General features: G+C 40.9%; 1 protein-coding gene across 1 annotated transcript in view; it reads left to right on the forward strand.

Annotated features, from left to right (window-relative positions):
* Positions 1 to 25,850, forward strand: part of HMGXB3 (HMG-box containing 3) — a 28,695-nt gene that overhangs the window by 820 nt on the left and 2,025 nt on the right. The window contains 12 exon segments of the mRNA XM_032468719.1: positions 1 to 158; positions 160 to 400; positions 3,054 to 3,192; positions 4,100 to 4,274; positions 7,262 to 7,759; positions 8,896 to 8,994; positions 13,866 to 13,997; positions 18,013 to 18,431; positions 20,493 to 20,668; positions 20,806 to 20,903; positions 22,989 to 23,087; positions 24,613 to 24,762. Of these exon segments, the coding sequence (XP_032324610.1) occupies positions 1 to 158; positions 160 to 400; positions 3,054 to 3,192; positions 4,100 to 4,274; positions 7,262 to 7,759; positions 8,896 to 8,994; positions 13,866 to 13,997; positions 18,013 to 18,431; positions 20,493 to 20,668; positions 20,806 to 20,903; positions 22,989 to 23,087; positions 24,613 to 24,762 (2,384 nt within the window).

Genomic DNA, 25,850 nt, shown 5'->3' on the forward strand with positions numbered 1-25,850 from the left:
GTGCCGCGGTGACGCCCGTGCCCCTGCTGACTTCCTCGGGCTCCCCGGGGCTTGACCCCCGGGGCCCTCAGCAGGCGTCAGTGAAGAGCCTGCGGAGCGAACCTGTGCTCTCATACCCGCCCAACGCGACCCTGTATCGCGACTCTGAGGAAGGGGATCCGAGAGGGGCTGTCGCGACTCCGCGCCGTGTGTCGCCGGGCGGGGCCGCGGGGCCGGGGCTCCTTTAGCACCCGGGATGCGCGCGCGAGCCCTCGTCTCCACTTCCTTGTTGCCACTGTCACGACTGGAGCCGCCTCTCGCCGACAGCGGGGAGCCCGAGTGCGCCGGCCAGTCCCCTCGTCGAGCCCCCTGGCCGGGCGCCTCCGGGAATGTGAGCCGCGCAACTTGCACGCTCCTCCGGGTAAGTCCGGCCCTCGAGCACCGTGCTGCACCGCACCGCACCGCACCGTGGACCGGCTGGGCGTCCTCGAGCTGAGTGCTCTGGCTCTCTCAGCCCTGTTGCCTGTTCCACATAGTGGTAGCAATGAGCCTTAGTCTCCTACTCCCGCATTTGGTACCTTTGGGACATCTAAGGCCCGTAGTCAAACCTTGCCCACAGCTGAGCCGTTAGCAGCCATTTAATGAGGTCCCGAGGAGGAGCTGGTGGAACAGTGAAAGTACCTCACAAATTTCAGGTACTGCCCTTATGCCCTCTTTCACAGATGAGAAAACTGAGGCTGAGAGTAAATGGATGGTTCAAGGTCATAGAGCTTTGCGCGTGCTATTAAAATACGTAACTTAAAATAATACCCTGATCTGCCTTCCAGAGCGCTTGGTTTTAACATTTATATTATCTTGCCGATTTTTCTTTTCTTCTTTTTTTTTCTTCCATTGCTTTACTGAGTGAGGCCTAGAATCTGAAAAACAATTATGGACTCAAGCTTAAAACTGGCTAATCAAACAAGCAAAAACCCAGGATAGTCTCTTCCTGCCCCCACCCCAATATGGTTGTAATGATTTTGTTTTAGCTTTCTTTGTTCTGGGTGCTAAAACCCTGTATGTCATTCTTTATAGACGCTCCCCTGCAGTTACTTATTTTATTGCTTTTCTTTGCAAGATTATCAAGGGCTGAGAAGTGAATTATTAAAGGCAAAAAACCACAGTCCTCACATAGCTTAGATTTGAATCCTAGAGGGCCTTACTTAGTGAAGGCACTGGCCTATTTCTTACTCAGCCAAGTCGTGGGTTATTTTTTCTTCCAGGGTTGCCCTAAGACAGAATACAGGGTCGTTTTTGGTGGGTTTTGTTTGTTTGTTTTCCAGTGGGAAAGGAAATCATTTAAAGACGACACAGAACTGGAAAGAACCTTAGGAATATTGTGTCCTTGGTCCTGGGTATATCTTTTAAGTTACAGGTGAAATATTGTCTCCATTTTCTAGGAGAGGGTTTTTTGCTTTCATAGTCTTCTCAAAGGAATTCTTGCCTCAGAAAGTTAGGAGCTGCTGATTTCAGCCTCTTCAGTCTCACTCAAGGAACAGCTGAAATTTAGGATGGGGAATAGACTTGTTGGAGATCACATCGTTAGAATTTAGACTTGGATCCAGGTCTCCTGACTCAATATACGGTGCTTTTTTTCTCATACTTTAACAGATACCTCATCTTTTGTGGATTGAGGTCTAAATGAAGTCGGAGTGGACCTTGGAATGCACATACCAGTTCTGTGTTTACTACCATGGCTCCCTCCCTCTTCCCAGAATCCTGAATTCTCTTCTAACAGATTTTCTGGAGCAACTGTATTATTTCGCTCTCATAAAATTCAAGTAGTTTCTGGGAACCTTTCTTCCTCCAAAGATTGAGTCTGTGGGCAAAACCCTAACTTAGAATGTGGCCCCAAATTAACTCTTCTTGAACTAGTCATTGAGGTGTTTGTTTTGTTTTGTTTTGTTTTGTTTTGTTTGTTTTGTTTTGTTTTTAATGCTTTCCTTTCTCTAGGAAAAGCTGTTAGGCTTTCTGTCTCTTAGGTCAGTGCTAGAGAGTTAGTTGGTCTATCAAATTACAGCTTAGATCTCAGCTGTTCAGTACCATAGTCATTAGCCTTATGTGGTTATTTAAGTTAATTACAGTTAAACAAAATGAAATCAGTTCAGTTCCTCAATCACACAAGCCCTATTTCAGGTGCTTAATAGCCATAAGTAGCTACCATACTGAGGAGCACAGGTGAAGAACATTTATCACGGAGAGTGTTTTGATCACTGCTGGTTTAGAGCTTTCCAGTGGAGGTGGGAGCAGTGAAGTATAATGAAAGAAAGGTCACAGATGAATTACTGAATTTAAGAAATCTTTCGAGTCCCTGGGTGTGGTAGCCTTGGGCAGGTCATTAAGCATCTCAGCCACAGGTTATCCATCTTTAATAATGAACCTTTTTGTATAGCACTTGACGATTCTCAAATGGAGTTATGTCCTTGGAGCCTTATCACTGTAAGTCTATGGTGAGATGATTGAGACATGGCTCTTTTTGAGAGAATTGAATCTAAAGCAGCTAAAGAACCTGCCCAAAGTCACACAAGCCGGCAGAGTGTAGAGAAACTCTTTACATATAGGAACTTAACTACATGTCTGAATGAATGAATGAGTCAATGAAGCATTTTGCTTCAAGTGATGAAACATGAGGGAGAGTCCACAACTGACTCCTGGCCAACTATTTACCTCTTACCGTAGGGAATTCTTGTAATGTGGGGCTAACAAATCTCTGAGTTGAAGGATTACTGAGGGTCCCATGAGTGAATGTAAGTGAAAGGGCTGTCTAAGCTAGTGATTGCCGATTTGCCTAGTCAGAGGAATCACCTGGTGCACTTGTTAAGCATACAGATTGCCATACCTTTCAGAGATTCTGATTCAGAAGTGGAACCCTGAATTCTGTATGTTTAGTAAGTTTCCCAGGTCCTTCTGGATCTGCTGAGTTTGGAAATGACTAAGCCTTAAGGCCTGGCAGAGATAAGGGATCATTGGTTCAGGGGGCTGCTGTCCCCTTAGGGTAGATTCTTGAAACTTGTTTATGTTTGACTTTCCTCTAGCCATGGATGCATCATATGATGGTACTGAGGTAACTGTCGTGATGGAGGAAATTGAGGAAGCCTACTGTTATACGTCCCCTGGGCCACCCAAGAAGAAGAAAAAATATAAAATACATGGAGAAAAGGCCAAGAAACCCAGGTTAGCCAACACATTTTGGTAGCTGGCATTTATAAATAGAAGCTATTTGGAGAGCTGTGTTGAAGAAGATGTTAGGCTATGTCCAGACTCATTGGGAGTGCCAAGTCAACTGTTAAAGTTTCCGAATGGGCATTGAGGTTGTGGGGAGAGGGAGACAGGGAGTGGGAAGTGGCCAATTGATGCCAGCAGTTGTCCATTCCTGTCAAGATCTTGGTCACGTTTCCAGGCTATAGCACAAAATATACATACAAATGATGGAAGCTCTGTACAAGAGGACCACTTTAAAAAATTATGATTAATACTGTTGTCATTTAAATATTTTAAATAGGACATTGATAAAAAAAAATGTGGGATTATAAATAGCACCAATGGTATCTATAAAGAATATCAAAATTGTAGCTCTAATCACCCTCTTACCTGTGAACACTGTAGACTTCTTGGTGAGGTTCTTAGTATTGGATCACTTTGATAGTTTTACCTGCTTCCCTCTCTCAGCCTTATTGAGGTGCTGCTGGCCAGTGAGATGACAAAAGGCTGTGGAGAGGAGTAGAGTGGGAGTGATAATCCATCTAATTAACCTTTACCTAAGAGTGGAATGACAGGGCACCTTTATCCATCTTTGCTCATATTGGGATTTCATGCCAGTCATCCCTGCAGAAAAAGTGGTCATGGAAAAGTAAACCAGACAAGCCTTCACTTCCAGGTTTCTGGAGGGAGAAACCTCCTCATGTTTACCCTCTGGGATGTTATTTAAATGCTTTTTTGCTTCAGTCTCTATTTAGATAAATGCCTTTGAAATGAAAAGCTGGGTTGTTGTATTTATTTACCTCTTCACTGCATAAACCTTGACTTGGAGTATTTACTGGTTGAGTGAAGGAAAACCTTAAGAAGTCATTGCTTCCTGCAGGTCTGCTTACCTTCTGTACTATTACGACATCTACCTGAAAGTGCAGCAGGAGCTCCCACACCTCCCTCAGTCTGAGATCAATAAGAAGATTAGCGAGAGCTGGAGGCTTCTCAGTGTGGCGGAGAGGAGTTACTACTTGGAGAAAGCCAAACTAGAGAAAGAAGGTTTGGATCCTGTAAGTAATTTTTCCCCCCAACTAATCCCTTCACCGCTTCAGTGGTTAAGGCTTTGGGGTGACCAATCCCATGTTCTCCTGTTTCTTTTTCTTGGGAAAACTGAGTTGAGTCACTTTTACCTGTCTTGAATCTGATATTGTCTGTTTCTATTTTGAAGATGCCCTGCACTCTCTTGTCTTCTTTGGTTGCAGCAATAAATGGAGCTGACATTTTCTGGGTTATCTGCAGTGAGCCTTACGTTCCTTTTCTGAATTTTAGCAAAAGTCAGATCCCTTGTCCTTCTGAGTAGTAGTGTTTTCTTTTCATAGAGCAGCTTCTATAGGCATTTCTTCTGTACCAAGAGTTTTCATGTTGTCGGTTGAATGTATATGTAATGAATTTGTGTCATGCTGATCACTGTCAGTTATAATCAGCAATTAGGCTTGCATGTTTAGCGGTAGATACAGCTGCTTTTATATAATGCCACATTCTTTTGTTACCACTGGTGGTATTGAGGTATGCTAGGAGAAGTGCAAGGTTAAAGCTGAAGTTGATGGAGGAGACTGAGGCTTTGAATCCTTGGTTTAAAGAATAAACAAGGAAGCACTTAGGTTTGTGTCTTATCTGTCTACCATTTTGTTATTTGTAGTTCACAGTAACAAAATGCACTTACAGCTATTAAGCATCTGGAGCTGGGGGGTGACTGAAATTCCTGCAGGAAAAAATAACCTTGTTATTGCAGACTGAAACCTTTTAGCCTTAACTCCTTTTTTTCCCTTTTGTTTCCTTGAAACAATTGTTGCTGACTTCTTTTTTGATAACACAGAGCAAAGGTTCTGTGGGACTGCAGCAACAGTGTTGCAGCAGCGCAGGTGGTATTTCCCTTAGTGGAGCCCATCTGCTACACCCTTTTAGACTATTCTGTCCTTGTTGGCTTGGCATTTGTCTTCTTGGAAGAGCTCAGTGTTGCCTACAGTCTTGGAGATGCCACCCTGTACTCCTCAATGATTTATTTATAAACTCTGAGTCTGGGAAACAATCCTTGTGTGGAAGAGGAGGTGGAGTCTAGGAAAAGTTCACATACTCTTTGGTTTCCCCATTAGAAAGCCAGCAGTCTTTTTGCCCAAGATACAGGAAAACTACCTAATCCTGGAGTGATAAGGTTTTTAAAACTAGACACTGATATCAGTCCTTATTAAGACTTTTAAAAATTTAAGTAGATCATCTATAATGATTTTTCTTTATCCATATGTAAATTTATGTCTCGTATCATCTCTGTCACTACCACCAAGATCATGAATAGATTACCTCTAACGTTAACTAGCTGTGACCTTGGAAGAATCACTTAACCTTTGAGTCCTGGTTTCCTCATTTGTAAAATGAGGATAATAGTATCTACTCACAATGTTTAAAATAAATGACGTATAACACCTTGCTGAGTTCTTGGCACATACTGATTTGGTCAATAAATCTTGAGTAGATTAAATGTCCAGTGACCATATAGTAAGAAAAGGTAGCATTTAATGAACATCTGGAGTGTGCCAAGACTGGGTGAGGCTTTATGTGCTGTTTAACCTCTCCCACATTGCCTGGTGTGCAGGTAAGACCCTCCTGCTGCAGGCTTGGGGAGCCCATCAGAGACTTTGTGGCTGACTCTCTCCTTGCAGCCATTCAGGTCTCCTGCCAAGTAGCAGGGCGCATGGTCTAGTGTCATTCCTTACAGACTGTAAGATGAATACCATTCAGGCCAGCCTGGTTTCTGTGTGCCTGGATTTGTTGATTAAGTCTTGAACTGTCTGCTTCAAAGGGTGACTTGAGAATATCATTTCTTCATTATCTCTCCAAAAAAAGCTCCATAAAGGATTCGGACAGTCTGCTTCCATGTTTCATCTGAGTGCTGTTTTTAACAGTTTCATCTCTGAGGGCTTCCTTTGTACTCTAAGTAGTCGCATCGACATCTTGCTTTTGATTTATTTAAGGATCTTTTTGTAATTGACTTACTTCCTTTTAAATGATGCTTCTGAAATTATTTTTTGTTCTATTTAATTTCAGTTCTCACTTAACTATTCTCTTTGAACTTTTTTGTCTTCCTTTTTGGGTAACTTTCAGTTTGGATTGAAAAAATAAAACAAAAGTACCTTTTTCTTGGTGCCAGTTAGCCATGCAGGGTTGTACCTCTAGTACCTGGTCTCCTTGCTCCTTAGAACACCTGGCCTGGAGTCCCAGCTTTACTGCTTACTAATATTGTGTTTTGGGAAAGTTTACCCTCCCTGAGCTTCAATTTCCTCACTTGTGAAATGGGAATAGTAATAGTACCTAACTTAATAGGATTGGTTTTTAAGGTCAAGGAAGTATTTTTTAAGCCTTAAGATCCTAGGTCAGTGTTAATGTTTATATTCAGGCCTTTATCAGATAACTGCTTCCCTGTACACATTCTCTTGTGAAGCCTTCTTAGCTTGTGATCTGTTCATCCTCATCTTTGTAAGTCTGGGAGAAACCAGTGATGTCAGAATCCTTGCTTGCTGCCTTGATTTCCAGTTTGGCCTGTTGATTTGTATTTTATGCTTTTAAAGGTTTTATTGAGTATTATACATTCTGGTATTTAAATCTTTAGCTAATTCAGAGTCCTAAAGTTTCAGAGCTGGAAAGGAACTTGTTAGTAGCCAGATCCAGCTTCCTCATACAAGGGGGAATGGATTTGCTGAAGACTACACCAGACATGGGATTTCAGCTCACAGTTTCAGATGCCAAGATCAGTGCCCTTTCAGAGTCTAATCCACATTATCTGTCTCCTATGTGTTAAGTGAGTAAGCTGCATTGGCTAAGGTGTGATTCAGATTAAAATGAGATTGCTGTTCACAGACGCTGAGCCTAAGTCTTAGGTCAAGAGAATGGAGTCTTTCTGGTCCCCCTGCAGGAAAAAAAAAAGAGCTTATAAGTGTATATCCATGTGGTCTTACTCCATTTATCTCTGCTTGTCTCCCCGACCTGGCTTTTTCATCCTCAGAACTCTAAGCTCTCTGCACTGACCGCTGTGGTTCCGGACATCCCAGGTTTCCGCAAGATCCTCCCCCGCTCAGATTACATCATCATCCCCAAGAGCAGCCTGCAGGAGGATCGGAGCTGCCCTCAGCTAGAGCTGTGCGTGGCCCAGAACCAGATGTCCCCTAAAGGACCATCTCTTGTATCCAACACTGCCCTGGAGACAGTGCCCAGCCATGCAGGCGTGGCAGAACAGTGCCTGGCTGTGGAGGCCTTAGCGGAGGATGTGGGAGCTCTTGCCCAGCCAGGTGCTGTACAGGAGATCGCCACCTCAGAGATCCTCAGCCAGGATGTGCTCCTGAACGAGGCTTCCCTGGAGGTAGGGGAGAGCCATCAACCTTACCAGACAAGCCTCGTGATTGAAGAGACCTTAGTGAATGGCTCACCAGACCTCCCCACTGGGAGCCTGGCAGTGCCCCACCCCCAGGTGGGGGAGAGCATGTCAGTGGTGACAGTCATGAGGGTAAGTGACTGGTACTGATGTTTTTTGCTTTATCTAGAATTGCTAAAAAGGCAATTAGCACCATGCAGTGTGATTCTGGGGCAGTGGTAATTAAGAAACCTGGTATGGCACTTCTAGTTGGACTGCAGCTTTCTGCTTTTGGACTTGGTCCAAAGTTCTCTTCAGTTTCTTAGGCACACTCACCAACTCCTCGTGCCCAGTATAGCCAGTATTTTCTCTACACGAAATAAGGGATGTTAATTAGCAGGAGGGACAGGAATGATATTTGGGCTATCCATGAGTCAAAGCCACGATCTTTCAGGCTGTTAGTGTTAGTTGGGATTTTATGTTCCCTGAAGATTGTTTCAGCAAACACAGTGGCACCTTGAACTGTTCAGGAGGATTTTCAGATGGTCTTACTGGGCTCAGAGTAATTAGGAAGAAGGAAGTTCTATTTAAGGCCGGGTTGATGGTACTAATAGCTGAGAAAGAAGAGGGAGCTCTTTCCCCCAGTGGCTTTTGTGTCATGCCCAGTTGAGGAAAAAGAGCATTTTCAGTGATTCTATAGCCTGGTCTCCAGAAGTGGGGGGTGGGAGCTGCCACCTGCCCTCTATTACCCTGGGTAGGATGGCATTCTCAGAGAAGTAGGAGTTGTTTTGCGCAGGCTAAGTGGACCAGCATGCTGCAGCCCCTGTGGTCTGGACGGATGAGAGCAGTACCCCTGCAAAGGATTCCGTGTCAGGCTTAAATCTATTTTATTATTTGTTGCCTCAGTGCTGGTTATGGTAATGAAGCATGCCACTGGCCTGGTTAAGGCAGATTGTGGGTTGCTAAGAACATACGACAAGGCCAGAAGAATTGGGTCCTTCCACTAACTGCTTATGTGATCTTAGGAGTCCTAGGTCTCCTAAGAACCTCTATTTTCTCATCTGTAAAATGAGGATAGCATATTCCCTGTGGTAATTTTTTTTTCTATCTCTGTTCTTAATCAAACTTATATTTTGAGATAATTGTAGTTTTTTGTTTTTTGTTTTTTTTTGGTGCACCTACTGGATAAGCACATGGTTTTTGGACTTGATTGGTCTTTCAGTGTTGTGGGTGGCCTTGGTGCCTTCACTCCATCTTAATAAATCTGCCTTCTCTCCATGCACTCACAGGATTCCAGTGAGAGTAACTCCTCTGCGCCAGCCACACAGTTCATCATGTTGCCTCTTCCTGCCTACTCGGTTGTGGAGAACCCCACCTCCATCAAACTGGTCAGTGTGTGGGGAATTGGTGTAGATGAAGGTGTCATAAGAATTCTCTCCCAAGTAGTTTCCTAAAGGTCCTATCCTTAGGACACTGGGACTGGCAAAGATCTCAGAGATTATCTGGTCCATGTATTCTTAATTCGGGATAAGGGAGTGGGGGAGGGTCTGAATGGAGCCCGACAGGATCAATGAACTCTTGAAGTTACATACAGACTTTTCTCCTTGAGAGTGTTTTCTTGGGATAGGTTCCATGGCTTTTATCAAATTTTCAGAAGCATATATGATTTAGAAAAATTGAGGGGCCACTGATCTAATTCAGTCCTGTTACTGTGCAGATTAGGAAAAAGACCCAGAGAAGAGAAAGAACTTGTTCTTTATATGATTCAAGACTATTGGGCTACAAGACAAGCCAGAATGAGGACTCAGGTCTTTTGATTCTCAGTGTTTTTCCCATCACACACTGCAGCATGTAGACTGAGATATATTCCTAAATATTTCATGTTTCTTTAGGATAACATAAATGGTATTTTAAAACAATTTTCAATATTTGATTGTTTGCTGTTAGTATATAGTAACACAGTTGATTTGTTGCACATTAAATTTGTATCATGCGACTTTACTAAATTCATGTGTTTTTGTAGATTTGGTTGCATTTTCTATATAGATGATCATGTTATATGTAAATAAAGACAGTTTTATTTCTTCCTTTCTGATTTGGATTCCTTATTTCTTTCTCTTGTCTTATTACACTGTTTAGGACCTCCAGTACAGTGTTAAATAGAAGTGGTGAGAGCAGACATCTTTGTCTTATTCCTCATCTTAGGGGGAAAGTATTGAGTCTTTCATCATTAGGTATATAGGTACCCTATGTTTAGGAAGTTCCCTTTGCTAGAAGCTTTTATCAGGAATGGATGTTGGATTTTGTTAAAATTTTTTGTATGTACCTTTTGAGATGATTGTTTTTTTCTTTTTTTAGCTTGTTAATGTGATTAATATTATTTCTCAAATTTAAAATTAATTGTATTCTGGGGATAAATCCCATTTGGCATTGATGCATTATCCTTCTAATATATTATTGGATTTGATTTGACTTGAAAATTTTGTTCAGAATTTTTGTATATTCATGAGGAATATTGGTCTCATTTTCTTGTACAGTGTTTGTCTTTTAGTATTAAGGTAATGCTTACCTCATAGAATGAGTTGGGAAATATTTTCTGCTTTTCGGTTTTCTGGATGAGTTTTGTGTAGTATTGGCCTTATTCCTTAAATGTTTGGTAGAATTACCAGTGAACTCATTTGGGTCTGGAGATTCTTTATGGAAAGCTTTATAACTGCATCTCCAGTTTTTGAAAAATACAGAATTATTCAGATTATGTATTTTTGGGTGAGCTTTGATAGTTTGTCTTTCAGGAAATTTGTCCATTTCATCTAAGTTATCAACTTTATTGGCATAAAATTGTTCAAAACAGTCCCTTATTCTTTTTTTAAGAAACTGGTAAAATACATAAAATATAAAGTTTATCGTTTTAATCGTTTTTAAGTGTACAATTCACTGCTGTTAAATACATTCATGGTGTTGTACATCATTACCATTATCCATTTTCAGAATTGTTTCATCATCACAAACTGAAACTCAGTACGTATTAAACAGTAACTTCTCATTCCTACTCCCTTTACACCTCCAGGCCCTGGTAACATCTGTTTTACTTTCTGTCTCAGAATTTGTATATTCTAGGTCCCTTAAGCAAATGGAATCATGCAAATAATATCTTTTTGGTCTGACTTTTTCACTTAGCCTAATGTGTTCAAGGTTCGTATATCTTGCGTAGTATCAGAATTCCTTTTTATGGCTGAAGAATATTCAGTCCATTGTGTGTATATACTACATTTTGTTTATCCATTTATAAACATTGGTGGCCATTTGGTTTATTTTTACCTTTCGGCTGTTGTGAACAGAGCTGCTGTGAACTTGGTGTACACATGTCTGTTTGAGTCCCTGCTTTCATTTCTTTTGGGTATATACCTAAGAGTAGAAATGCTGGATCATGTGGTAGTTCTATGTTTAAAGTTTTGAGGAACCCTTATCCTTTTAATATCTATTGAATGTGTATTGATTTTACTTCTCCTTTTACTGATACTGGTAATTTGGGTCGTCTTTTCCTGATAAACCTGGCTAAAGGTTATTGATTTTATTGATCTTCTTAACCTGCTTTTGGTTTCTTTGACTTCTCTCTTGTTTTCCTGTGTACTGTTTCACTCTTTTCTGCCTTGATCTTTATCATTCTCCTGCTTACTTTGGGTTTAATTTGCTCTTTTCTAGTTTCATAAGGTAGAAGGTAAGGTCATTGATTTGAGATCTTTACTAATATAGCTGCTTAGTGGTTAATTTCCCTCTAAGCACTGCTTTAGTGGTGTCCCACAAGTTTTGATATGGTATGTTTTTATTTTCATTTAGTTTGAAATACTTTTTAATTTACTTCTTTGACCCATGGGTTGTTTAGAAGTGTATTACTTCCAGATACTTTTATTTATTGATTTCTGGTTTAATCCCATTGTGTTCAGAACTTTGTAGTTTATAAGACATGAATCCTTTTAAACTGTGACTTATTTTATAGCTCAGAATATGTTTTTGTTTTGATAAATGTTCTATGTGCAGTTGGAAAGAATGTGTATTCTACTACTGGGTAGAATGTTCTGTACATTTCAGATTAGGTCAAGTTGATTGATAGTGTTCAGTAGTTTTGTATCTGCTCATTTTATGTCTACTTCTGTCAATTACTGAGAGAAAGCATCCACCTATCATTGTAGATTTATCTGTTTCTTTTTGCAGTTCTGTTAGTTTTTGTGTCAAATATTTTGACTAAGTACATAAACATTTATGGTTGTTAAATCCTCTTGATAAACTCATCACTTCTTTGGTATGACTTGACCTTTATCTGGCATTATTCTCGCCTGTGCAATCTACTTAGTCTGATATCAAGCTTTTTTTTTTGATTATTAACAAGGTGTATCTTTTTCCATCCTTTTACCTTTTTTAGCTTTTTAAAGTACTTTCTTTGGTAAGCAGTATGTAGTTTGACTCTAAAAGCAAGATATATCTGATGATCTCTGTCTTATAATTACAGCATTTAGGCCATATATATTTAGTGAGATTATTCATATGGTTTGGTTTAAATCTTATCATATTACTATTTGTTATTGTTGTTGCTGTTGCTTTGGTCCTATCTGTTTTGTTATGATTTCTTTTGAATTTTTTTTTATGAATCCCTTTTATCTCTTTTATTGTCTGTGGGCTATTAACTTGTCTTGTTATTGTAGTGGCTTCTTTTAGGATTAGTAGTACACATCTTCACCTTGTCACAGTCTATCTACTAAAATCCTTGCTATGGATAAATAATACATTAGATAAGAAAGCTGTTGTATCTTCAATAGGAACTACCACTGTAACATGATTCATGGAGAAACAAATTTTTTCTCCTGAGCCTTTCCTCTTCTGGAAATTACTATTCTCTTATGATCTAATAAGTGTCAGCCAGGCTATTCTAGAAATACTTAATGCAACATTAGCCATAAACACTCGCATTATTTTCTAAAATCATTTCTATAAGCTACTGTTTAGGAGTATTTCCAAGTTCATGGTAATTTATAGAAGTAACTTTATTCTGCTTTCTGGGTGGGTATTCATAATGAATATTCTTTGCAGGGCCACAGTCTGAGAGAAGATAAGATACAGTGTTTTCTATCCCATTAATAATAGTCTCTTGCAAATTCTTTGCTCGTCAAGGTATATCCATTAAGCAGAAGGGGCAGGTGATTTTACAAAACAGGAAACAAAGGGCCCAAGAGCTAAAATGACTTAGCCCCAGGTCATTCAGTGTATCAGTGACAAAATTGGAACCCGAACCCTGGTCTCTTTCTTGGTGCCACACCACTTCACATTCATCCTTGACCTAGTACAACTATCAAAATCACCTTTTCCTTACGTGTTCTGGCCGGAAGAAGCCTAGTGGCAGCTTAGTGTTTACCTGAGGGAGATTTTTGCTTTTTAGCCAAGCTAGGGAAGCTGGGATTAAAAGCTGAGTAAACTGTTCACAAGTGACAGAACCAATCTGACAATATTTTCTTCCCAGCATTAATCAAGAAAAGGAGCATGGCTAATTCTACTTGTAGCGGAAATGTAATACATTCTCTTCAAAGGGAAATCATTGGAGACGGTGAGAGCCAGTGGCTGATATTTGTATGCAAATAATCAAATTCTGTTGAGTCAGAGGACTCAACTCAAGTTACCTCTCATTTTTTAGTGACCATGACCTATTCTTGTATCTTTGAACCCTAGGTCCTAGGTTCTCTGGTTTTTAATCAGGAGTGATGATGAATACTTTGGAATATTCAAAGCCACAGGGTGTAGCTGGATGTGTGGAACGAATCTTGAAACAGAAATCAAAAAGATCTTTGTTCGAGGTCAAGCTCTGCCTTTGAGTCACTACACAATTTGAGGAAAAGCATTTAAGCACTCTGAACCTCAGTAGTAATAATACCTACTTTACAGCATTGCTGAGAGCATTAAATGAGATATTGATAAAGTGTTTAGCACTGTGTGGTACTTCAATTAATATCAACTATTATTGTCTGTATTTTTCTGGTACCTAACTCTAACCTTGAGCAGCTGTCTTCATTTGAATTCACTTTCTCCATTTCTAAAAAGTGAACTAGTTGTATCTTAGGTCCTTTCCAATTCTGACCTTTTAAAATACCATGACTTGGCTAACCTTTTACAAGCTAGCATCCTGGCATTGTCGTGGTTATAATGGTCATTAGGATCTGAGAGAGGTTAGACTGGTGTTGAATCTGACCTGCTCTTTTTTTTTTTCAAACAGACTACTACATACACCCGACGGGGCCATGGGACATGCACCAGCCCAGGTTGCTCCTTTACATATGTCACCAGGCACAAACCACCTAAGTGCCCTACCTGTGGTAACTTCCTAGGAGGGAAGTGGATCCCAAAGGTAAAAGTTCATTGTCCATCACTGCTTTGAAAGTCTCACAAAGTAGGCCTCCTGTTCCACTTAAGAACAGATGACTTAAATTAATATTCCTTTACATTTTCTGATGATACAAGTAAGTCATTTTCATTGTAGACTGTTTAAAAAAAGAAGAAAATGTTATCCATAGTCTTATACCATCCAGAGAAAGGCCATTAAAGTTAACATTTCCGTGTATTTTCTTCCAGTCTTTCTCTATGACTATACAAGTTCTGTACCTTGGGTTTTTTTTTTTTTTTTTTCATTTAATATATCCATGCCATTAAATAGTCTTCAGAAACATTATCTTTAGTTGCCTCATAGCTTACCATGAATGACTACACCAAGTTAATTTATTAGGGTTAAATTTTTAACAATTAACCCTCCCTCTGAGTGCTTATTTATTCACATGCACAGTGCACATCTTCTCACTCCATAGCTCAAAGTCCTCTTAATCTCCTATAGCTCCTATTAGTAAAGTGGAGGTCCTTAACCTGATATGCAGGATCTGCCATAGTCTGACTCTAACTTTCCAAATGTGTACCTCTCTCTCTAAGCAAATGGTGCTCAATAAATAAATGAGCATTAGAGCTATGCCCCTGTGAAGTTCATTTCAACACGTGTTTTTTTGTTACCTGTTACATAGACTGACTATATAAAGCATACGTACTTGCCACATTTTTGATATGAGAGTATAAATTATTTAGGGCCAAAGAACTAGAATAGTCAGGGATGGTTTTATAGAGGAGGTGGTCTAGATGGTCTTGAAAGATCAATGGAATTTGGGTAGGTAGAAAATGAAGAGGTGTTGTTTTTGTGACGGTATCTTAGGATTGTGTGTGTCATGTTTAACTCAGCATGGTCTGTACTTTATTTCTGTAGAGAAAACTTTATGTAACAGCATACCTAGTAAGTTGCTCTGAGACAGTTTCCACAGAACATCTCTGAAAAATACTAGGATGGAGACTTTTGCCCCCTGGCTGAGTGTTGGAGTTCAGGATAGCACCAAGGAGACACAGTAGGTTAATAATTAAGAATACAATTCAGGAGTCAGCTTCCTTAGTTCATACCCCTGCTTGTCAAGTATTTAGCTTTGTAACCTTTGGCAAGCCATTTTATGTTTCTGTTATTGATTTAGATTTTCCATTCATTTGTAAATGGAAGTTATTAGTAGTGCCTACTTCATTAGGGTTATTGGAGGTGTCAAATGAAATTATCCTTGCGAAGTTTATGGCACACTCCTTAAATCCTCAGTAGGGGTTCACTGCTCCCATTGTTGACCACAGTATAATTATTGTCTGTATTATTTCTATTAAAGTTAACTCTCCAAGGGTCAGGAAGGACCTAGTGCCTAGTGTTGAGAGTTTCTTGTGTGCTGCTGTGAAGCCATTCTTTTTTTGTTGTTGTCTTTTTTTGTTTTTTTGTTTTGTTTTTGTTCTCTCTCTCTCTCTCTCTCTATTTATTTATTTATTTATTTATTTATTTTTTATTGAGTTATAGTCAGTTTGCAATGTTGTGTCAGTTTCTGGTGTACAGCACAATTCTTCAGCCATACATGAATATGCATATATTCATTTTCATATTCTTTTTCACCGTGAGCTACTACAAGATACTGGATGTATTTCCCTGTGCTATATAGTAAGCTGTTCATTTTATTCCCACCCTGATTATTCTCCCCAGAGTGTACTTCCCCAGCTGCAGTGGAAAGGTTGAGTTGGGTAGTAGTTGGGGTCTTCCTTGGCCCCTGCTCGCTGATGTACAGCAGGTCTGTCAGATGACCTTATTTCCTGTGCTTTTGCATGAAAGAGCCGAATCAATCTTTGTCTCCTTCAGGTTCTGTTTTTACTTTGCCTTTCTTTTTCATTTTACATCTTTTTCCCCTCTTTGATTGAAATAACTTTTGAGCCATTCTTTTTCTGAGGTCAAATTCATGACATGAAAACATTTTTTTTTTCTTAGCTACTTGTCCCCCATCTTGACTTGCTAAGTCATAATTTTTTCCCCTAAAGGTTTTTTCCCAGAATTACCATTTTAAATACTGTGATTTCTAAATCTCATAGGAGCAGAATAAGTGGATGTGAGAAGGAAAAGGGTAACATTTTACCATTGGTGCACTTAATATTTTAGAGATAAAAATGACTTTGGTTATTAGCTAGTTCAGCTCCCAAGTTTCCAGCTGAGGATAAATAGATTCAAGAGAAGTGACTTGTTACTTTCACATAGCTAATTATGCCAGCGCCTTTTCTACTAAACTACACTTCTCAGGCATTGCTGTGCTATTTAGCTGCAGAATCTTAAAATTTCTTGAGTTCTGATTTCTGAAGCAGCAAGTATAAATAGTTTCTGAAAGCTCCAAATGTGTCCATGCCAGTCAGGAAATGACTCACCTTTTCTTACATTGTTCTAGAGTTTATACTGGCTAAATTTAGTCCAAGAAACATGTGGCACAATTCCCAGTGAGTTGGATGGAACAAAAGGTGGTATAGAAGGGTCTTTAGCTCAAGGCCTCACTCCTGTGGGCTCTCTGATAGCAGTAATTGAGGTCTCTGAGCGATCCATTGATAGTATTTTGCCTTCTATCCTGAAAGAAAGTGACATTGAAAAAGGGTAGGCTGAGTTAGGAAATGTGAAATCAGCAGCTAGAGTTTTTCGCTCTGATTGCTTAAATTATAGTCTTCCTGCAAAGAATTTTTGTCTATATAGTCTACTTGGTGGGTAATCTTTTGCTCAAAGATCTTGTCCCAGAGGATTAGTTTAACTTGTCTCTTGTTTTTCTGCTGACTCTTTCCTCTTCAGCAGTCAATAAAGTAAGCTCAGTGCAGTTTACTTGGAATTCTTCTTGTCCTCGTGGGCTGTTATTGTGTGTTAGAGTCTGAGAATGCTATATTGGAGATTTCTTAAGGTTGTCTCTGTAGGTTCTTAACCAGAGACAGCATGTTCCCTGGGGGGCTGTCAAAATGGAAGGGCATTTTGGTAGTTAGTCGGTGACTGGGAGTTAATACTGAAATGTCATGGCATGGGCCGCAGATGCTAAACCTCCTGCAAAGTACAGGGGGATCCTGCCCCTTCATTTGAAGAATTAGGCTGCCCAAAAGGTCTTGCTGCTGACAGACACAGAGCTCTCCTATTCCATAATGGGAACGTAAGTAGTTAGTGTGAAGCAGAGCCTAGAGAGAACCTTGCTTTTGTGTTTTGTCTCCTAGTTTTTAGTGCCTTTTTCTATTCATATGGACAAAAAAAGCCTTTGAGACCTATCCCGAAGACAACCAGTGTTTTAAAAAAAAAAGTTTTAATTGTATGTGTGTGTGTAGATATGTTTGTGAAAGTCCAGTCTGTCTGAGATAGCAGCTGATATTTCTAGTGAGTTTAAATATTTTCCAGCACTTAATTAATATGTACGATTACATACTGTAATCATGTCTGAGCTAATTTGACCCAGTGAGAAGTTTGTGGCATATGTGTAAACCAACTTTACAGTGACTTTTAGGACTCAACTGAAAGAATCTGAAACAATAGATAGGAGTTTTCCTTAGTGGAGTTGGAAGCATTGTCTATTCATGTGAGATTGTGACTGCATTGGGATTAAGTAAATCTCATAAAGGGACCATCAAAGTAAACAACTTAGGACTTCAGGGTCCAGTATGGCAGTATGTCATCCTCTTTCCAGACATAGAGAAATAGGCTTTGAATAATCAAAGGTCAAGGTACAAAATGTCAGCATTGGTTTGCTGAAATCTAGAGAGACATTAAGAAATTTGTTAGGAGAACAGTTTTATCCTAACTCAGACCTTGAATGCTATGATGAAAGGGTCTTGGAGTCAGAAGACTTAGGTTCAGAAAGTTTTATACTTGGGACCTTAAGTTAGGGTCTTCCTTTCTTGGCCTCAGCTTCTTATTTATTGCCCATATGTTACCATTATGAGGATCAAATGAGAGTATTTATGAATGTGTTGTCAGCTGGAAATGCCACAGGCATAAAAGGTATTCTTATTTTTTCTAGGAAAAGCCAACTAAAGTCAAAGTGGAATTGGCTTCTGGCAGCTCCTCCAAAGGCTCTGTGGTTAAAAGAAGTCAGCAGCCTGTCACCACTGAGCAGAATTCCCCTAAGGAAAATGCTTCAAAACTGACTCTGGAGAACTCAGAAGCTGTAAGCCAGCTCCTAAGTGTAGCTCCTCCAAGAGAAGTGGGTGAGGAGAATGAGTGGGAGGAAGTGATCATCTCAGATGCCCATGTTTTGGTCAAGGAAACTCCTGGGAATCGTGGTACAGCAGTCACTAAGACACCGGTGGTCAAGAGTGGTGTGCAGCCTCAGGTCTCTCTGGGGACAACTGAGAGTGACAGTCCTGGACTAGACATGCCACTGCCAGCCGAGGGGACCAGCACCTCCAGTTCACTCCCTGCTCCTAAAAAGGCTACGGGGTAAACCAATGTGTTTATGTATTATAGGATTGTGTTTAGAATAGCAGCTTGGGAAATGCCCATGTTTGTTTTGTCCCACGTCCTTAGAGCGTTCCTGAGAGAGGCTGCAGAGCCCAATTAATGGTTCCTGTTGTTGAAATACCAAGGCCTGGAGACACTGATTTATTATAGAGTCTTGCAGTTACTATAGCGACTTGCTGATACAGTCTGTGGGCAATGTTAACCAACCTAGTATCCAATCTTGGATACTAGATTTGGAAAGAGAAGCCTTATTAAGGTGACTTGTAGAAATATTGCTGTTCTGGTGGTCAGAGAATTTAGTTCTGGTTATGACTCTGTCCCAAACTTCTGTTTGACCGTGGGCATGTTGACCGTGGGCATGGTCACCTCATGTCCATTCTCTGCTCTGAAAAATCTTGAGTAGTAAAAAAATCTTATCCTCAATGGCTGACCATACAGACTGAAAAAGATAGTGCGTGAAGCTTGCAGTCTAGCACCTTGCAGAGAGGGCTATTTTTCCTTCCCGCCTTAAAGGCTTTCTCTCCTTAAATGCTTGACTGAATTCTCCATGTAGCCCCTTCCCAGAAGACTTATGATTTAAGGTTCTTATTTGTTCATATCATTGGTTTTCAGTGGGGAACACTTCTGCCCCAGGGGACATCGTGGTAATGCTTGGAGACATTTTTGGTTGATAAAATTCAGGGGAGGGAGTGCTGCTGGTGCTAAGTGGGTAGAGGCCAGGGCTGCTGCTAAACGTCCCATAGTGTGCAGCCCAGCCCCCTGCAGCAGACAGTTATTTGGCCCAAAATAAAATTCTCATTTACATTATGGTGATTTAAAAGATTTTTGTTGTTAAATAGACAATACATTCACATGGTTCAAACTTGAAAGGTGTAAGGAAATCCAAAAACAAGGTGTAAGGAAATCCCCCCCCCACAAAAATGTCCTTTCTATCCCATCCTTCAGTGCTCCTTTCCCATTTCCGCAATATTCCCAACTTTCTGTGTTTCTAGAGATATTTTTAAGCATATTCAAACAAATGGATGTGTTTGTATACAAATAATATTGTTAAATTTAAAAGAGTGTTCAGTTATGTATGTTACTCCTCCATTTGTGTAAAGAAAGGTAGGGAAATATATACACACACAAGTGTATACTTACACAGTTGACTCTTGAACAAACACGGATTTGAACTGCAGAGGTCCATTACACTTGGGGGTGTTATCCCCAGTAAATACATACTACAGCACTACACGATCTGCTGTTAGTTGAATCCACACGGTGTGGCCCCTCCGCTATAGAGGGCTGACTGAGGTTACAGACTTTGTACAGGGGTCAGTGCCCCTAATACATGCTGTTCAAGAGTCAGATGTGTATGTATATACGTGTGTGTGTATTTCCCTACCTTTCTTTACACAAATGGAAGCATTAACATACATAACTGAACATCCTGTCTTTTTTAAATTTAACAATATACTTTGAGATGATTCTGTGTCCTTAGAGAATGAAGCCATGCACTTTGGACCTTTTGTTTTGGGCACGTGAATCACTTTAACAAATATATTTTGAGGCCTTCTGTGGTGCAGGCTTTACCCTCAACACTGGAGGTGCAAAGATGAAGAAAACATGGACCTCGTCCTCCAGGGTCTCTTAGCTGCCCTCATGTGGGAGACTTTACACTTGAAATACTCGGGCTGATTAGAGGCAGGTTAGATGTTATAACTACAATAGCAGTTGATGCTCTTCACTGTAGGCACTGTTTTGCACTTTTTTATCTTCATGATGACCCCATGAAGTACATGTAATTACTGTCCTATTTTACGTGTTAGAAACTTGAGGTAAACAGAAGAATGAAATTACTTGTTCAGGGTTACACAGCTACTTAATGGTTTAATTTTAACCCAGTATATCTGAAGCCTTAGATAGCTGACAGTTAACTTGACAGTTGAATCAAGACACTGCTCCTCTAATAAAGTTCTATCTGAAGATAGTACTTTGGTTTTCTTCTCCTTAGTCTGGAATTTCTAAGAGAGTCCCCCCCCCCCACTTTTTTTTTTCCAGAGTTGATGTGCTCACCCCTGGGCCCAGAGCCCCAGAGCTTAAAGGCAGAGCACGGGGCAAGCCCTCATTACTGGCTGCAGCAAGACCCATGAGAGCAATTCTGCCAGCTCCAGCTAATGTGGGCCGAGGCAGCAGCATGGGACTGCCCAGGGCCAGGCAGGCCTTCCCCCTGAGTGGTAAGGGCTGGGACAGACCCGGGAGGAGGGGCTGTCTAATGGGAAGGGGGCAGGAGTGGGGGTTGAGCATGGAGATGAGAGACTTAGGGAGACTCTGAATGCACTTAAGTCACCAGTTTGGCTCCTGGTTGTCTCAGATAAGACTCCCTCTGTGAGGACTTGTGGCCTGAAGCCAAGCACGCTGAAGCAGTTGGGCCAGCCCATCCAACAGCCATCTAACACTGGTGAGGTGAAGGTAAGACCCATTCCACAGAGGGGGAGCTGTCCGGGGGGCCTGGCTGCTCCGAGAACAGGGCCTCCATTGAGGGTCTCAAAGCCATAGGCAAAAAGCCTATTCTTAGACTGGTAGAACTCTGGGAGGAGGTTTAGCATGAATGAGTTATCTATTTTTTAATTAACTTCCTTTCCTTGTTGTAAAAATGAGTGCATGTTTGTAAACTTTTATTGGGAAATAATTTAAAACAAAAAAAAGTTGCAAGAGTGAGAATAGTACAAAGAGCACTCATGTACTCTTGACTTAGTCACCTGTTGCTAACATGTTAGCCTGTTTTGCATTATTATTTGTGTTCGTGTGTCTTCCCTATTGGGTGTGTGTATGTGTGTATGTATAACATACACATAATTTTAGGGTAAGTAACATGACTTTTTATTTGTTAATGCTTCAATGTGAATTTCCAAAGAATAGAGAGATTCTGTTACTGAAACATTGATATGATACTTTATCATTTGTATTTCAGTTTTGTCATCTTTTACTCAGTTATGTCCTTTAAAGCCTTCTCTACTCCAATACAGGGTCCAGTCTAGGATTAGATACTGCATTTAGTTGTCCTGTCTCTTTAGCCATCATTTTTAAAAAGTGAATGTATCGTTGTTGTAGAAAATACAGAAAATTTAGGTAAGGCAGAAAGAAAATAAATTCCTTGTGATCCATCCTGCCTCCCAGAAATAACTATTATTGACAGTTTGGTGTGTGCTCATTCAGCCTTCAAGTCTTTTTCCTGCATTTGTGTGTGTTTATTTTTTAAATATAATTTTTTAAACCTAAAAGCATGGCTGTTATTCCATGTACCGGGTTTTAACCAGTGCAGTTCATTCCATTTAATGATAGAGTTATTAAAGATTTCCCAGGTGTCAGAGTTGCATGTATTCAAGCATATTTATGATTAGTGTGGTTTTTTCTTTTTTAGTTCTTTTGCCATATGTGGCTGGAAGAGTTACGATCAAAATCCCTAAATCAGCACTTTTCTGACCATGACCCTCAGTAACAGACACATTTTTGCATTACAGCCCAGTCAACATATACATACATCTACACCTTAAGAGTTTAATGAAGCTGTGCTCATATATGCAGTCAGTTTTCCATTTCTTTTTGCAAAATACTGGTTTCAGCCCATTAATTTCACCACCCCTCAGTTTGGAATTGGAAACCCTGTGATGGACCAAACTAGAATAGGAAAATTGGTCTGCCCTCTCCCTTGCCATGGGCTCTGGCCAGGTAACTTCTTTTATTTGATAGTTCTCAATTTGCCCCAACAAGAATATTAGCCAGCTTCTATTTTGAAGGTGGATCTCTTTTTACTCAGATGTGGTGTCAGCACTGGGTGCATGTGTGATCTTGACGTATAGAAGGATGGTAATCTCTTCTGCTTCAACTGCTTCCTAGATTTTCCAGCTCTCGTCACATGTGTAAACTCCTGTTCTTCTCTGTAAATAGTTACCTTTTTGATTTGGCAACATTGGGTATATGTTAAAAGCCATAAGCCCTTTTGCTAGTCTTAAACCATTTAAGTTAAATGAAGTCTTATATTCTGAAAATCAACTTAAATTCAGTATTATGGAATAATTATTTTTAATTTAGAATGCTTCATCTTTTTAAATTATATAAGTAATATCTGTATTCCATGTAGAACATTTGAAAAGTTTATAGTATGGTAAAATGGGAAACAACCATGATCTCCCTCTCACCCTGTGACACTTCAGTGAGTAATCTTTAATACCCCTTTATGTCAGCAGTATTCAATCACATATTGGTGTATAGAGCGATTACATGCTTTTGTCTTGACAGCAGTTGTGAATCTGATTAGTAGTGTTTCTAATGTGCAGTGTTGGAAGCTGTGCAGAAGGGTATGGCAACCCCTGGACTTGAAAGTGACACCCTACCTTTGGTGGGCTGGTAACTGCTGACCAACATCCCAGAATGCTCATTTGGAGCATAGCTCACAAATGCCTGGCAACTGTATCCTCAAGCCATTTCAGGACAGAAGGCCTCAGGAGTTTGACTGAAGTTCACAAGCACTAAATAATTTGTTCTGATCCACAGCTACCAAATGGCCCGGGCAACAGGACATCTCAGGTGAAAGTTGTAGAGGTCAAGCCTGATATGTTTCCTCCATATAAGTACAGCTGTACTGTCACACTGGTAAGTGCAACTAGCTGCTGGGTTGACGTAGAAATGGTTTGATTTTGTGGTTGAGGGTGAGTAGGAGTTTGAGGTGGATGGGGAGTGAGTGGTATTTGGGAACAAGAGGAGGGTCAGGGATAGATTGTTGACTCTATCCTAGCTTCTGGGTCAGTCAGCTGGGTGGTTTTTCCCAGGTGAGATTTGTAAAGTCTGTGCCAGCTGAGACCAGGATATTTCTGTTGAGAATAGTTGGAGATGAGATTCAAGTCCATCTTCAACATTCACTAGTCTTTGGACCTTTTAGCCTCAGAGTGTGTTCCACAAATAAGTTTGTGAAATGTACTTTTTCTCCCTAAAACAGAGTCACATTCAATACTAGTGTCTTAAAGGATTTGAGAAGTGCTTTAATAAAGCAGCTTATTTTGTTTAACTTGGCATTGCCCATCAAGGTTTTCCCTCCCCCACTTTTATTTTTAACATAACACATATTAACATCCCAGTAAATGAATGTGTGACTCTGGGGTCACCCTTCTGCAGGGTAAGCAGCATGGAGCAGTGGAATAAACACTACATGTTGAAAGACCTAGTCCAAAAGTGGTTCTGGCTCTGCTGTTAGCATGCCACATGACCTTGGGCAAGGCTCTCTCCTTCTCTGGTCCTCAGTTTTCACTGCCTGTAAAATACTGTGTTGGTTTAGATACCATGTTGGGGCTCCTCTTGCTCAACATTCTCTATTTTGTTGATCCTTAAGGTACCATCCAGCCAGGTACCTTTTGGCAGCTTCCCTTGCTGAGTTGAGTAAGGTGCACAGATTTTGAGAAAGCAGCTGGATTTCTTAAAACTCAAAAACTATTGAGCACCTGCTCCATGCCGTGCCCTGTGCTGGGGATTCAGTAGGAGCAAGAGAGCACGGTATGGTTGGGTTCGTGCCTCATCTGGCCTGCTCCTTGAGGAGAATGTCTCTCATCCTGGAGAGCTGCTCAGGCTTCTTTTTCCAAAGACCTAATTACTACCTCCTCTGTGCCATCCGTACCTTCAGTGCTCTTCCCTTTAGCTGTGGGGGACCGCTGGGGATAGCATCTAGTGGAAACTGCCCAAGACCCTCTCTCTGATGAAACAGCAATTTGTCCTAGGATCCTCGATGCCAGAGCTTTGAGCTTAGATAGTTCAGAAGTCAAAATCTGTCTTTAGGTGGAGCTCGAAATCTTTAGTTCACCAGTCTCTGGTACTCTCTGTTAGAATAGCCTGCTTCACTCTGCTGATTGCCTGGACCCTGAAGGTATTGAATTTCTGACCCTTGAGATTCAACTCACTTGTTTCACAGATAGTGAATGACTTGCCCAAGTTATTTAGGCTGCATTAAGGCTGAAAGGGGATAGCTGCAGAAAAGGAATCTTGCTTCAAGGCTCTTTGGAGGTTAGTCTGAGTCTGGTATTGCAATTGCCACTCTCCTCTGTTTTGCCAGTAGCGGGTCATGCTGATTCTTGGCTCTGCCCAGTTATAAGTTGACTTATAGAACTAAACCGTGGTCTTACTTTTTTAGGATTTGGGCCTGGCTACATCAAGAGGCCGGGGAAAGTGCAAGAATCCCTCTTGTAGCTATGTCTACACCAACCGGCATAAACCGCGGATTTGTCCCAGCTGTGGTTTTAACCTTGCCAAAGACCGGACTGAGAAAACCACCAAGGTTCTTGTGAGTTCCTTCCCTAAACACACCCTCCAGCCTTGGGTTGCATTCTTTTAGCAGACCTACTATAGTAGAAATAAAAGGATTTCTCAGTACACAATGGTAGTTAGAGCACCAGGACTAGGACCAGGTTACAGGTTTTGAACATAGGCCCTCTGCTTTCTGGGCTTCCTTATCCTCTTTGCTAAGATGAGGGGGTTAACCAGATACCTTGATCTCTGAGAACCTTCTAGCTCAGTGGACCAAGAGTTCATTCACACACACCCCCCTCCCCGCGCCAAAAAAACCAAAGAAAAAAAACAAAACCCCCCAAAACTAGACAAGATAGGACTTAAAGAGGGTTCTGAGGAAGAGAGAGGTAGAAGGGTTACATCCTTTTAGCTCTGAGGCTGGTGGAGTCCCTGTAAGTACTATTTTGATAGAGAGTGCCAACCTCAAGACTTTGTAGATCAGACTGCTACTTCTCAGGTTCCTTGCAGAGCGTTGGCGAACCACAGAGCTTTACTTCGAGCAGTCTTGGCAGACCTGCTCCTGAAGCCAGACCAAACTGGCTAGTAAAACACATTCCTCTTGGCTCCTTAGGGCTCGTTTTTTTGTTTGTTTGTTTGTTTACTTATTAGAACTGGGAAGGCTTGGCATTTTCAGAGGTCCTCTGAGTTTCCACGTGAGGTTTTTTAAGTGAACAGAAAGATATAGCACCTGTGACAACAAACAGAAAGACTAGGATGAGGGTGAGAAGAGAGATCCCACTCCTCTGCCCTGGGAGGAAAGAGGATGGCACACGAAACGGGTCAGGATCCAGATTTAACCTGGACCTCGCAAGATGGACAGGATTTGGGTGGAAGGGGGAGACATGCCATACTCAAGGACATGCATGAGCAAAAGGGAAGCGTTAGGGAGTCCGATGTTCCATTTGGTTAGAAGAGAGAGTGTTTGCGGAGGAGTATGGAAAAGAAGGCTTCAAAGGCATGTTGGGGCCACATAATGAAAGATCTTTAGTGCTAACACTAGACTGTTTTTTAGACAGTGGGGTCGCACTGAATGTCCATGAGTCAGGGAGAGACCCAGAAGGTTGTCAGGAGGGAGGCTTCCAG

The sequence above is a fragment of the Camelus ferus genome, chromosome 3, assembly GCF_009834535.1.
Source record: "Camelus ferus isolate YT-003-E chromosome 3, BCGSAC_Cfer_1.0, whole genome shotgun sequence".
NCBI lineage: Eukaryota > Metazoa > Chordata > Mammalia > Artiodactyla > Camelidae > Camelus > Camelus ferus.